At 40.3% G+C, this 15,153-nt stretch overlaps 1 protein-coding gene across 2 annotated transcripts; it reads right to left on the reverse strand.

Annotated features, from left to right (window-relative positions):
- Window positions 1-923: 923 nt before the first annotated feature.
- wdr45b (WD repeat domain 45B) lies at window positions 924-15,065 on the reverse strand. 2 transcript variants are annotated; one of them, XM_080789801.1, is made up of 11 exons: window positions 14,805-15,065; window positions 12,532-12,606; window positions 11,595-11,624; window positions 10,904-11,005; window positions 10,648-10,735; window positions 9,497-9,591; window positions 7,499-7,689; window positions 7,241-7,326; window positions 4,982-5,083; window positions 4,511-4,632; window positions 924-3,717 (listed from the first exon to the last, which is right to left on the reverse strand). In XM_080789801.1, the coding sequence occupies exons 1-11, from the start codon at window positions 14,881-14,883 to the stop codon at window positions 3,611-3,613; spliced, it is 1,077 nt and encodes a 358-aa protein (XP_080645927.1). In that variant the 5' UTR covers window positions 14,884-15,065; the 3' UTR covers window positions 924-3,610. The 2 variants fall into 2 exon arrangements, with proteins under 2 accessions (XP_080645927.1, XP_080645928.1); XM_080789802.1 differs by lacking the exon at window positions 11,595-11,624 and having other exon boundaries at window positions 14,805-15,062.
- Window positions 15,066-15,153: the final 88 nt, after the last annotated feature.

A 15,153-nucleotide genomic window follows, 5' to 3' on the forward strand; every position in this document is an offset into this window, starting at 1 on the left:
AAATATTTGTATTCTTTTAATCCAAATAGGGCTTTAGCACTTTCTTTGGGGGAGGGGGGGGGGGGGTCTCGACAGTTGAGCTGAAAACGTTTTGAGTACCACTGTTCTAAGCCCAGACTGCTGTAGAAAGCAGGGGACGTAGGAGGAAGGCTTTTCTTTGCATGCCAGAGAGGTTGAAAATTTGTATTTTGAACTTAAATAGCATTTGCTGTTCAATAAAGAGTGAACAAACTTCAGCAATGAGTACTATCGGATTGTAGAGCTCTTTAAGATTCATTTTAAGGAAGCCCTTTTAAGCCCCATTTCTTCTTTGTCACACTATTGACATTTTACTTTTTGTACTGCTACTTTAAATGTACTTATTTCTGAGATGTAGTGGAGTAGAAGCAAAGGTATTGAATATTGAAAATACTTAAGTAAAAAATATTTGTGCTATAAAGTACAGTAATTGAGTAAATGTACTTGGAAATTATGGAAATTGCGGAATTATTTTTTCATTTTTTTCAAATCCTCAAAAATGATGAAAAACGGCGCGCTATAGTATGCCGTACGATATGGGCTATAGCCCATGGTCCAAAATGATGAGAAACGAGGATAACTTTTTTTTCAAAATTTCAAAAAACATGGGCTATAACCCATCGTTTTTGTCAAATTGCGGAAATGGTAATTGCGGAAATGGAAATTGCGGAATTTTCTTTTCATTTTTTCCAAATCCTCAATGATGAAAAACGGCACGCTATAGTATGCCGTACGATATGGGCTATAGCCCATGGTCCAAAATGATGAGAAACGAGGATAACTCTTTTTTTCCAAAATTTCAAAAAACATGGGTAGCCTTTTTAAATTATTGGGAAAAAATTTGGAAAAATACAAATTATCATGGTGTGGCATACTCAAGTGTACATGGAATATCCTTAGATGACTTTTGTACAATTGTAAAAGCAGACATTGCAATTTTTATTGGAATTTAAATGTAGGATCTTACAATCATTTATGAATTTGTCACAGAAATGTTTTGTGCAGCATCATTACAGTAGTAGCCAATGACCGCCAAGCACTGTATGAATATTGTGTAATATGTAGTGTGAGTTAACACTTGCAAATGTACAATCTAAAGCAGAAAGCAACAAATAAATTGCATTCCCAGAGCTGCTTACCGTCCAACGCACAACCTTTGATAAAAAAAAATGAAATGCTGGTACGTTGCGTAGAACGTTTCGCTTTAAGCGGAACTAAAAGGACATGAATATGTGAATCTTGTATTGAATCTTGGTTCACTGGACGGGGTCCTTTCTATGACTACTGGCTCGCATAAAGCCCTTCAGACCCCCCCCCCCACCCCATTTAATTAGCTGAATGTGTTAACCACTTAAACCCCATGGTTGAGCGGAGTCCACCAGGGCTCTATACTAGGCTATTTTCCGTTTTGTTATTGTGGGGAAGGCTTTTGCTGAGAATAGCCGATAGACATTGCAAGCTCACAAACTGAGCATGCGAAAGCATTCCCCATAATAAAGATGCTGGGTTTTCAGTGGCTAATGGCTGTCTAGAAGAAAACCAGCTTATCACTTACCGGTATCTCAGTATCAAGACTTTAAAAAGAAAATTGTAAACAAATAAGAGTGACATCATATAATTGAGTGGACAGCTACTTCTGGCCAACAAAGCTACGTATCAAAAAAGGGAACAATCAAGTCACACGCAGATATCTTTGATTTAATCAATCTATTTAGACCAATTACCGGTTCAATTAACAGTGAATGAACACTGCAAATTATTGAAAAGGTATGGTTTGCAATGTTACCAAGGTTTGTTTTCTGGTATCTATATGTTTTGCTCCTGATGGGACAAACTGAAAGAATGGTTGTTTTTGGTTTGTAGGCCTTCCCATTTAGAAAGCGCTCATTCTTAAGATCCCCAAAAACAAAACAAAAAGTGTCAAAATCAATTAAAGTGTATATTGCACATAAACAGCAGACAAAAACAAATTGTTTTTTTCCTGTTAATATTCTGTACAGTTTTAAGCAGTTACATGGTCAGTCTGGCCGCAGTTGTGTTTATACAGTAAATATAAGCAAAAATGTAATAATACTGGGATTTGGATTTTACAAAGCAGAACCACCCGAGTCATTGGACTCGGGTGAACAATCTTAAGAGTTAACTCATATTTTGAGCCAAAAGTGTGACTTGGTCAATGGAACACCATCAGAATAGAAGGAAAGGGGGCCATTTCAGGCAGTCAGTTAATTCAGGTGCAGTACTTTAGACAGTTTTTGGTTTAGACTAAGTCATTGGTTTAGACCAGTCATTAGTCCTACAACTACAACCTATCTCAAACACTCACCCTAAACCTAACCTCCCATGGGGCAGCACACCTAAAACCTAACCTTAACGCATGACTAACCAATGACTAGTCTAAACTAAGTATGCACCCCAGTCAGTTAATTCTAATGGCCCATTTATTCTCCAATAAAGAACTCTACCGTCAACTCTACTTCATTTTTATCCGCTAGAGGGCATGATAGAGTAACAACGATCCGGTAGCATTTGGCAGTGTCCAAAATCACTCAATATAGGTGCACTAGGTATATAGTGATTATACCATTTGGGGTGTCCAAATGTATCTAGTGATAATTACATGTTACTTAGTAGTGGACTCATCGTATCCCACAATGCACTGTGAAAAGTAGGATACAACCGATGGTCACTATTGCGAACTCGTTAAGAAGAACAATGCCGTTCATAATTTAGCCGATAGTCCCCGGACCCCTACATAAAACTACCTATATCGTTTGGGAGTAGAAGTAGTGAATGAGTGACTTCAGACACTGCCCGTCTGTCTTGCAGGGATCACCACTTCCCCCACAGTTTGCTACGGACGGGGTAGAATCTTATGGATGCATTGCATACATTTAGCATTCGTAAGCTTTCAGACAACGTTCAGAGAAGGATGAAGTAAGTGCAGTATAAATGGGCCTTAATGCTGCATTGCCAACCGCTGATGTCGTACAGTTACATTTATTTGTATGTATATACACACGCACGCACACACACACTTATATGGCAATATATGTACACGCATACATCCAGTCTCAGCTCAGAGGCACTCCCTATAGTTAGGTTAGGTGGTGTTAGTTGACAAAAATCTTTTTCTCCTATATATTTCTTTTATCCATCTACCTATTAGAATCTACAATATGATTAAAAAATAGCCATAATAATCCATTGCAAATTCCAGTCCGGAAGACTTATTCAAAAACAAAAAAAAGCAATACTTTGTCCTTTCAAAAAATAAGTTTCCCTCTTCTTCTCCCTCTAGTGTTTTATTTGGGAGGTTTAAAGTCAGTGAGTGTTTGTATCCCTGTTGTCTTCCAGAAAGTCAGGGTTCCAGAGGCAACTTATCACATCAGTTCACATCCGCGAAAATCACCAGTTTCTGTTGCCATGTGCATTCGTCCTTGCAGTGCACATTTACTCCACAGCTGTGCTTCTCCTGTCTTTAGTTTTTCACCCCAATCTGATGCTCTTCTACAGAGTCAATTGAGATGAGGAGGGATGCGACACACGACCTCTCCTCCCTCCAAAAACAAAAAGGAAGAAAAGTCAAAGGTCATATCTTGTCATCCGTCATCTCCAGGAACTGGGCGTAAACATCTCTGGAACACTCCCCTTTCTGGTTGAACAGGAACTTGTAGTAGCTGCCATCAGCGCAAATGGCTGAGGAGGGAGAGATAAGGAGAAGGAAGAATTAGGTTAGCCCAGGCAAGCGAGTAAGAGTGGAGACTAAAGCACTTACGCCAACAGACGGTAGACCAGACACAAATCAGTTTACGATTTTGATTACTCCAGCTTGGCCAGGCGCTCCAACAAACACAATTGTGTTCGTGGGTGGGACGACTGGGATCCCAACAGGGCTGAGTGTTCCGTCTCTGCACTTGCGACGACTACTACAGACCAACAAGAGGGATTGTCTAGACTCTGAACGTGCACACTTTGGAGGGCATTCCACATATCACCTAAATTCGGAGAAAAACGCAGCTAAAGATTGCATGCGTGCGAGTTTGGGGATTTTGATGACTTTGCTTAGCTCAGCCTAAAATATGGTAAATGTAATAGTATTAATTCTGGATTAATACTCATGTTTCCCCGGACTGGCCGGAAAAAAAGACTGTTGAAGTGCTCTTGAGCAAGGCACTGAATCCCTCCGTAACTGCTCCAGTGGAGCTGCTCAGCGGTACTAGGCAGCTTTTAATGTGTGTGCGTCTATGTAATCGTGCAGGACATTGCTGAAAAAGAGTCTGTGTGCTAAGCATACCTACACTGGGTAAAAAAAAATACACTTTGTCGTCCCTGTCAACAAATCCCATTCTGTATGACAAAAATGAAAGGTTGAAAAAAAAGGTTTGAAAAAGGTTTTCAGTTGAAACTCTGTCAAATTGGTTTAACAACATATGTAGCCATGAGAGTCATACATCATAAATGCCACGGCCTTGTCCCAACATGGACCTACCTATGACAGCATTGGGCTCTGTTCCAAAGGCACACACACAGGGGGAGCCTGACGGAACCTGGAATTTGGAGAAGCTCCACTTGGAGCTGAAGTACTTGGGAAGAAAACTGGCCGATGCCAAGCTGAAAATAAAAAGCAATTACAATTACACCCCACCAGGTTATGTTCTTTGCTGCTATTCATTATGTAAAGGATAATGTACAGCGATACAGTGTACAGTTGGCGATTTCAAAATAAACCCAACAAGGTGACACAGGACCAATGCAGTGCCACTTAATACATTTCTACTACTACTAAATCAATAATACTTTACACTTTACTTTACAAGCTTCCATAGCAACGTAAACAGAGGCAGAAAGAATTACACGCTGTGTATGAAAATGTTCTTCTCGATAAACATAATCAATAAAGTGAAGTAAAATAATCAATATTTGCAGCCCTGAATGATATGAATGAACCTGAAGGACCAACCTGGACTGTTTATTCCTTTTGGGGTCCTCCGCTGCAAAAATATGCACTGTGCCATGGTCACTGGACACACAAATAAGGGATGCATCCTGGTTGAAGTTAATGCTGTGTAATACAAAGCAGAAGGAAAATAATGACATCAGTCTACAGGCCTTCATCAGCTTATTCCTACTTTACAGCAGACATCTAACAGAGTAGTAGGGGTGGGTTCTGGGATTCGCAAAAAAAATACAAAAAATGTCTTCAATCCCTGGGGGTGGTTTGCATCAGTCGAATAAAATAAAATTACTTCAATTAATCAAACTTCAGGTTTGAATTCTATATTCGGAGTCAAGATAAACGTATCATTGCCTACCACAAAAAAGTACCTTGAATTAACAAGGGAACCTGGCTAACATGAATTCAAAGATAGCAGCCTAACCATAACATTATTATTACACAATGAATGAACTTTTGTATTTATTATTACACAATGCAAAATGATTTGAATGAACCTAACAGTAGACGAACCTATGTGAGGTGGCTTTGTGAACAGAATCTGTCCTGATACTGGGAAGTGGGAACCATTTCAATATTGGAACTGAGAGCTGTGTGGTGGTTGCAGAACCAAAATTAACCCATTTAGGCCTGACTTCGAAAAAAGAAAAGAAATCATGTTTAGCTGACTCATTGTCAGCTAAACATGCAATGAGTGAATCGCTACTTCCTGTTCTTCCATTTCAGAAGCAACAGATAAAGATGACAACATTTGGACTTATATTCGGTGTGATGAAGGCTGTATAGCCGAAACGTCTGTCTCTGCTATGTTGTAACATCTGTGCCCAGAGTCACATTGTTTATATGCATGTTTTGTTTGCTATGCACTATTTTCATGTATATTATTATTTTCACCAATCCGCTGCGCTATGAGTTTTTCCTAATTATCTGCTGGACTATATGCTACAAGAAGCCAGTGAGATGCATGTGTTGCCATAGCAACAGGCAGTGATTGAGAAGCCCCACAGCTCACCTGGCTGATGGAGTGATGGGCAATCAGAATCTTTGGGCCACCTGGAGAGATTGACTCTGTCAGTCCAGAGTGGAGGTGCAGAGAGACAGACAGGCTACTGCCGTGGGCAAGAGGAATATTTCCCAAGTCTTGCCAGTCTTTCCTTTTTGGATTATTCCCTTAATATTGGATTATACCTTTGGATTTAGAGACCTTCTTCCCATTCCTGGAGTTTGGATATTGGATATTCGACCAGACTCTACCAAGGAGTTTAAGGTGGCCAGAGGAGACTGGCCACACTCTAGTCTAGAGACTGGTTTGGATTTGCGTTATTTTTTGGACACCTGAGTTTAGTTTTGGACACATTGAGTTTAGTTTGGACAGTGCTAGAACACTTGGACTTCACACCCCTACCTTTTGAGAGTTTTATTTTATTTTGATTTGATTAAGTGAACATTTTGTGATCGAGAACTTGATTTTTCTTTTGATTTAATAAATCACAGTTAAGCTTATTTGCCGATTTCTTTAGTGATTCTTATTCTGAACTGACCCACCACCTCCCTAATTTTTGCTATAATTGGTTCCTTTGATTGTTATTATTGTAATCGTTATAATGTAGAAAATACAAAAATAATTGAAATTTACTTCACTGTGTGCGATCCATCACCTCCGTTTTTCATGATGTTATTTTGAGTGGATAACGCACCAGACGTCTAAGGCTGTCCCCGAACATTCGGGGTTCGAACCTTCACTCGTTAGGGTTGGCACTCGCATCTTAATTAATGGGCTTGAACCATTCAGTTTTTTTGGGGGTGTTTATTATAATTTTTCCCCTTTTTTTAACTCAAATATTTCTCGGCGAGAATGCGATATGCATAATACGAGTACTATGTTCATGTTGTGGTTACATGTTAAGATGTTATTAATAATCAGGGGGGCACACAACCGATGCGCCAGTGCGCATACGTCCTCAATGTTTTCTGCACGTAGATCAAAGCCATGCAAGGCGCATTTGCACACCAACAGCTGAGACAGTTACGTAGAGAAATCTGACAGGCATTCAATAGGGACTCAAATGTGATGTTAATGTCCTGTAAGTAGACTTAGAAATAAAACTACTGTTGACTAATCATTACATGCGTCTCTTATTTTGAAGAGGAAGTTAGTGCACAGGAAGTGCACAGGAAGTCCGTTTCAGTTGTAAACAAGCTACTATGACACTTTCCCAAAGTTACGTGCTTCCCCCCCCTCAATGTTGAGTGTTCAATACTCACCAATAAATGTTAGCCGTCTGTGAACCTCGTCTCAACTCCTGGATTAGCTGACCCGCGGAAGTGTCAAAGATTCTTATCAGAGTACCCTATGGAAAGACAATACATATGAATAAGCCACATCTCAGCGACAAATGAGATTAAGAACACAATAGCCTAAAACATAGAGGTGTGTGTGTGTGTGTGTTTAAAAGAATATCCGCCCCACAAAAACATGCAATTGCTAAGAATATTCCAAAGAATATTCCATGTTTGGCGTACTTTCTCTGATGCAGTAGCTATCCTTGTACCCTGCAGATTTAGTGCGATACAGCACAGCACCCCCTCATGGGCAGGGATGTCAACAGGGGGCTTTTCCGTATTGGCTAAGTCCACAATCTGCACGTGCCCAGAGTGGGTCCCAGGGAACGCCAGCAGAGAGTTGTTGCTATTGGGACACAGTACACACAGACCTGAGGAAAGGAGACGGAGGCAAATTTAGATGACGTTGGAAGCGGTTGAAGTGTATTGCGTTTAGATTTTTTTTTCCCCCTCCAAATACATGGATGGCATTGTTGTTATGCAGTGAACCCGTTCATCCGTTTACTCACTACATGGCTGTTTGTCGCATGTCTAAAAGAGGCCTGTACTACGAAGCAAGTTCAACATACCCAATCTACGATATCTTTTCGTTATCTGGCTTTACTAACCTTAAAAACCACAATCATGCTAAGCAGTCTCGCAAAGGTAGCTATCAACTTGGTAAGTCAACCCAGGATTTTCTCAATCTAGCCATAAGCGCGTTCACATAAAAAGGGGTCACGGGCCACGGCATATGATATGACCAATCACAAACATGGACAAAACTACTGGCAGTGGCAACAGAGAGGCATACTTCACAAAGAAAACTATAATATTAGCCAATTCAAACACAAGCCACACAGCTCAAGCTGCCAAATGTAAGACTGTGAATGCTTAAGTCAATAGGCTTGTAATGTCACTGCAAATAAGAAATAGCTAGATAAAGTGCTCCTCGGGGCACAGGTCTTCACCAGGCCAGGTCAGGTTGTGGCCTCCTGGTGGCGCTATAATAGGCCAATGTGAAAATGGTGCCATTTCTTCTTGCCTTGTAAGACGGCAATTGGATGATTTGAGGCATTATGTTCCAAAAATGTGTGTTTGCCAAAATCCACCTGTTGGTGGCGCTATAACAGGCCAATGTGAAAAAGGTGGGATATATTCCTCAGCCTAGTAGGAAAGTTCGTAAATTGCATGCTGCGTTCATGACAATAAAAGAAATACCAAGTTCCCATAACATTGGTGCTTGTTCAACACGAAAATGTAAATGAAATACCTTGTAGATTATAGTAGAAAGATCCACATCCGCATTTTTATTTAACACGTTTCAAACAACACAGCCTCTTCCACTGGCCCATCATTTAGCATATACTGTATGTAGATCTGACAAACTACATTTGTGTATTCCGTAAAATTAATGTGTGCTTAGAGACAATATACATATATTCTTATTCCTTCAGCTGCAAATCCTGGCCGTGTAAAAGAGACTTGGGCGGGAGCAAATAATACATAAATATAATCATAAGTAAAGCGGAACAAGTAGGCTTATGTCTTATAAGTACAATAGGGGTTTAACACTTTAGCAGTCTCTGTTGTGCAATGATATGGGTATACAAAAGCAACATGAAATGGTTTAGTTATTGCTGGCAGCCAACAGCTCATGGTTCAAGAACATGACACAGATAACCTACTCTCTCTCAGATTAAAATATTTACCTCTATAAGAAAAGTCACACCCGTGTGAAGTGAGGGGCGCTCTTATCATCATACATCATTTTAATGTTTGTGTAGGACAAGGTTTGTGCACACTGCACACACACCAAAAGCTGAACATAGGAGGGTCTAGCGGACTAGCGCCCCTCAAAAATGTATAGGAAAAGCAAAGGGTTTTGAGACCTGCACACAATGTGCGCAAAAGCACCACAGGATTGTCTATGAATGGTGTTGGGTATTCTCCAAGAAAACTACAGTAGTAGCCACTAGCCAGTGCTTTTATACATGTTTATCTGTTATCTCGGAGGTTAGGTATGAGTTACCATGGTGACGGTACCCCGGTAAGCATTGAACGCCCAGTCAACTCGTATTCATGAAAACCCAGGGTTAAACCCCAACCTGCCTGTACCCTGCCATCCCCAAATCCTACTTCGCATTACAGGCCTCGGGTTGTTTCGATGTTGGAGATGGGACAGCAGAATGGACTGACCTTTGGGGTTATAGCAGGTCTCGAACACATGCAGCTGATGGGGGTTGTGGGTGAAGGTAAAGACTTTTATCATTGAGTCTAGGACCACCACAATCCTGAGCACAAAGAAGCAGCAGTGCACACAGCATTTCAGACAAAATGTGTAAAGCAGAATGCACACAATTGTGAATTTTACTTTGGGTGGGATATCACCCAATTACAGCCAGAAGGGACTTTAGAGCAGTGGTTTTCAAACGTTGTGTGCCCAAGGCACACCATTGGGCAGCCGCAAGTCAAAATCTCAAGGGACGCCCGAATTCAAACTATTCATACCAAACACATGTCCAAATTCTATACAATGAACTGAATATTTTAATGACGCATCCCTATGATGTGTCATTAGAATATTCAGTTCATTGTATAGAATTTGCCTCTGTATTGGGAACGGAGTGTGCACAAACTACTGATATAGTCAATTAAAAGATAATAAACCTTTTGTGTAGTCGTATAAATATTTGCAATAATGTGTGGTTGTCACCAAATCCCAAGGCACACCCAGACTTGTTTCACAGCACACCATTTGCGAACCACTGCTTTAGAGGATAAATGATGAGTAAATTGACGTGGTCTGTGTATTCTTATATACATTATACAATATATATATCGTTATGGACACATTTTAAGGATAACACTATCAGTACAACAATGGACACAAACTGTCAATCTCTACGGATGACACTTTCAAATCTAATGGAATATAATGTTTGACAGTGACTGGGAAGTGTGTCTCTCAGCCAGGCTACAACGAACGTGCAAATGCAATGACAGATTTTGTTCCCAGATTACATTACAGAAGTCCTGCTTCAGTGGACGTTGGAATTGTTACTCGTCACAAATATTGATCACGTTCACTTTGATCATATAAAATGGTCTAGTCCAACACATCTCATCTGTATTATTACTGCATCATGGCCTAGTAATCTCAGTACTACACCACTAGTACAATTATTTGTAATAAATGGCTGCGGACTCAAAGTGTCTGAACAGATGCATGAAGAGGTTTGTGTCATTCTCTCCCATCTGTTGAATAATGCAAACACTTGGAAGGACAAGCAGCCCAATTATGTGGGAACTGTTACAAAACATCAGGGTTATTGGAGCGGGAGTTGTACCTGTCACGCCGAAGCTTCACCGCTTTGACTTCTGTTGAGAACTCAATCTCAATAACCGTCTTCTTCTTCAGGTCATCCCAGATCATCACTAGAATGACCAGAACCAGAGACATTAATTTAGTCATACGCCATAATGACACAGTTTCATCAAATGTAACTACTATGTGCCTGAACCAGCCTGAGGAGCTGCAAAGGGGAAGAAGAAGAAGAGGGGGGGGGCTAAACTAAACTAAAGCAAACCACTATAGTAACATACCTTTGTTGGGAGGATACTTGGGCTTTTTTCCTCCTCCAACAAGTGCTAGATAGTTACACCTAAATAGCATCTCCACATGGCCGACACCACCCTCCAGAAACTCTGAAAGACAAAAGACAAATGTTTCATTGCCAATCTCACGGTGACAAGCGAGCCCAGGCATTTTACAATCCAGGAAGCAACACGGCCAAAAAAAGAGATCAAACTGTTTGGAATTGACTGTGCCAGCCCCAACATCTAAATCACATTTTCAAACAAACGCTTATGATGATTTGATTGGAGGCATGAGGATTTTTTAAATGTCGAATTATCTCACTCTGCAGTCCAGACCACAATGACAAGTTGACAAACCCCTGAAACATTCCACACAATGAAACAAGCCTCTTGGTGTAAAGCGTGCACACAAGACCACGGGAAAAGAATCAGTTCATGCTGTAAACGTTTGACCACCAGAACCATCTGCATGTGAGTCAGCACTAAAAAGCCAGGGCTGCGTCTGACTACTAGCGTAGTAAAACTCCTCGCCTCACAGTAGTTTGTTAATTCCCCAGAAGTACATCGTACGGGTTACTTTTGGAACTGGTCACGTGCTGAGTCACATGTGCAGGCATCTTTTGTGGAATTATTAACTTCCCTTTATAGACTTAGAAATATCCAGATCAATTCTCATCGAGCACCGGAAAGGAAGTACCTTGTGTCTTGCCGGCGAGTTGCTGTGTTCCTGTATGCATCAGAATTGCCTGGTTTACTATTGTTCTACATACATACATCAGAAAGACTCTAAACTTAGCTGCCAGTTGCTGAAAAGGGCTGCCAACGACTAACAATGTTGAACGGCGTGACAAATTGTACTATTGTAGTGATGGAATCCGAAGGCTGAAAGAGCAAGCTCTCAATGCTGGCATGATCCTACTGGGACTGTAAATACTTAATCGCCGATAAGAAATGAGTCAGGACTCAGTAGTCGTTAACATTTAATAACTAATCGTAATTAATCGGAAAATTACGCGGTTTTATCATTGGGTGGTTTTCTGTGAATGTAATGCTGTGCGCAGACAGCATTACATTCACGAGTGGCCGAGGAACACACATACAAAGATGCCATTGCCTGGCCCTGTATCGTCAATGGTCAAATACATATTTGATTAAGGAATATAATATGTCTTTTGTATTATTTCTGTATATCAGCTAATGTAGATTTGTATGTTGGGGGATATTAAGATTCTTAGATTTTTTATTACAAAAACGCTGCTTATCAACTAACCGGTTAATCGATCGATAACCTTGTCAAAACTTATCAATTAACTATTAATGCATTAATCGATAATTCACATTCATCCTACACATACTGTGTAGGTACTCAAACTAAAATGTTTCAAGACATTGAATATTGTTTATGCACCACCAAGGCATCCCTAATTTGTGTATGTCATATAGGTAGAAAAATTCAAAGACATTTCAAAATAGCATATCTACAAGGTCAAACAACGCAGCATTATGATACGCTTGTATCATAGCTTGTAGACTGGCTATTTTTGCTTATTTTTTATTTTATTTTTTTGTACAATTAAGGATATAGTGCTTAATTACATGGTTAAACGTTTGCTGACAAATGCTGTGCTCTTTACCTTGTTTCTCCTTCTCTTTAAGAGGGTCCGTGTTGTACACACGAAATCCATTCTCCATTCCACAGGCAAAGCACCCTGAGAGCACAACATGAGATCAACCAAATCGCTTTTGTTATTAACTTTAAACGTTTGTCACATGGAAACAAACACAAACATGTATTCATCAGAGATTCATCGGTTTGCCTTCACCTATTAATTACTTAATATGTCAGAGCACTGTGATGCTTCAAGGTGGTCATGTGAGGTCACACATTTCACTGGCACCTATTTTTGTTTACGGTCATATACAGACTACTGCCACTGACGTAAATATATACCTTCTGCAAAGCACATATGGCACACAGCAGGGTTGGGTAAGGTGAAATTACTTGTAGTCAGTTACTGAATACAAATAGCATTCGGAATACTGAACATTACGCAATTGTTGCACCTTCATAGTCAAACAAAATGAATGGACGCAGTCTCACAACTTTGAGTTCCACAAACTCATTTTCATCTTTAAACATAACATTTTCAATGCAAATACAAGACATTGAATATGCAAGAACACATTGACTGTGCAATCTGTTTTGTGGGCCTTACGGGGCAGAGAAATCTTGCATGTCAGTTTCAATTATAATATAGGCATTGAAAAGATGCACTTTTCATGATAGGCTAGCATTGTTCATTGTCCAAGAAAATGCATCATGCAGCACAATACATTTAAAAGGATGTTGGACAAAAACAAAACAGTGAAAAGGTCTTTGGCATATATCTGATAAAGATATATATATATCTTTTCAGGTCAAAACATTGTAGGAAAAAGCTTTCGCACACCTAGAAATCAGGCATATGCACAGGTGCGTAGGCCAGTGGACATCAATGGAAGGAATGAAAATACACCCGCACACTGCATCTGCTCGGTACATGAGTATGTTCTTTTAATAATGCAACGTTTCGGTCCCTCCGGACCTTCTTCAGGCATCGGTCAAAACATTGTGCAATGAAATCCACTTGTTTGGGAGCATTTAATAGCACCGTTTATGTTTACCCCATAACTAAAGCGTGACCCATCAACATCTCCACCAGCAGTGACCCCTGAGTGGCTGAACCTTCGTCTTTCAGGCTAGGCTCCTTACCTAGGCTTTTGAGCCTAGGTAAGGAGCTGAAGAGGCTTCACGATGTCATCTGTCTATCTAGATTCTACTAGATTCTAGTAGAAGGGGTCATGGGTGTGGGGCCAGCTGAGATGTGGATATGATTATGGATATGATATTGGGAGCAGCAGGGGTCTGCATTGAGAAAGAGGACACAGATTTTCCTGATGAGCTAGTCTCAGTGGGAGTGGGTTGAAAATTGCCATATTATAAAGTTATAATAAAAATATGTAATCAAACTTACTTGACAACGTCATTACATATTTTTAGTTATGTTAATTGGGCTGATTATTGTTACTTATTTGTGTCATAATAGCAGGCTAATCCTGATCAACCCAACACTGACACAAATAAAAGTGGCGAGACAACGATACATTTCAACTGTAATCACTAGCAGACACATTTAGACAGTAAGTATCACACTAAAAAGGCAAAAAACTTCACTAAACACTAAAACTTCCATTTAAAAGAAAATCACGTGACACCCCCCGCCCCCCCCCCCTCCACACGTACTAGTTCTGCTAAAAGAGAGCCAATGTTAGCTTGTAAATTTACATAGATTTACAGTGTTAACATTCGTTGTGTGTGCATATTATAATCTAGGATCAACCATCACCGAACAGAAGGTAACAATCCTGGCTAGCAATTGTAGCTAATGTCACACTACTACACCGACTCGATTAAAAACTAAACTAGCTTTGGTTTAGGGTTTAGCTAACTGACCAAATTGCTTCTGAACCGTTTTGATGTTGCCTAGTTTCTAGTCAATGTTTATATTTTTTACATTTTACATAGTATTGTGTGTGCGTTAACGTTGGGTAGAAAACGACAAAAGAGATCATGCTAACTGTAGAGTTGTTTACCGTCGGACAAGGATAGCAGCTCAGCTGTCAAAGCAAAATAAGATTAACAATGGCATATGGATTAAATGCGTTAGGCTGATAGGAAACAGTTTTTTGTTTTCAGCTGTTTAATTGTCTGTATCTCTTGGCCAGCTAAGTAGCCAACCAGCCGTTGAACCTGGCTCATGACATCAACCATGAACGTCGACTTAGCGTTGTTAGCTTAGCATCCACGACGCTGTGCCAATCCCATTTATTTGGAAAGATAAATGAACGCCGCCCCGACTTCTCTTACCATGATCCTGGTTAAATCCGGCATAGAGGAGCCCGTTCCCATGCGGGTTGGACGGTAGTAAATTCATTATATGCGACATATATAACTCGAAATCCGCGACAACGTAATGACAAGCGTTACCAAATGAACTGGCCGGTGTTGCCAACCATTCCTCCAGTCCACTGTGGCTCTACTCTGCCTGCTGCTTGCTGGGTGGAAGCGAGGAGGACAACAACACTGCTGCTACTGTCGAGTATCGAGTGACTCGATAACATTACTAATCTACACATTGAAGTAAGACTGCGTTACCGAAGACCGAATAGTACTGGGTTAATATGAATTTCATATCATTTCAATCTAACAAACTTGA

This window comes from Protomyctophum bolini (genome assembly GCF_963924005.1).
Source record: "Protomyctophum bolini genome assembly, chromosome: 18".
NCBI lineage: Eukaryota > Metazoa > Chordata > Actinopteri > Myctophiformes > Myctophidae > Protomyctophum > Protomyctophum bolini.

Excerpts from the sequence above, each read along its gene's own strand:
- wdr45b (XM_080789801.1), bottom strand. The coding sequence starts at position 14,883 with ATGTCGCATATAATGAATTTACTACCGTCCAACCCGCATGGGAACGGG. Across the intron at positions 12,607-14,804 it reads CGGATTTAACCAGGATCATG|GGTGCTTTGCCTGTGGAATG; the intron begins GTAAGAGAAGTC and ends TTGTGCTCTCAG. Across the intron at positions 11,006-11,594 it reads ACTCGCCGGCAAGACACAAG|AGTTTCTGGAGGGTGGTGTC; the intron begins GTACTTCCTTTC and ends TTTGTCTTTCAG.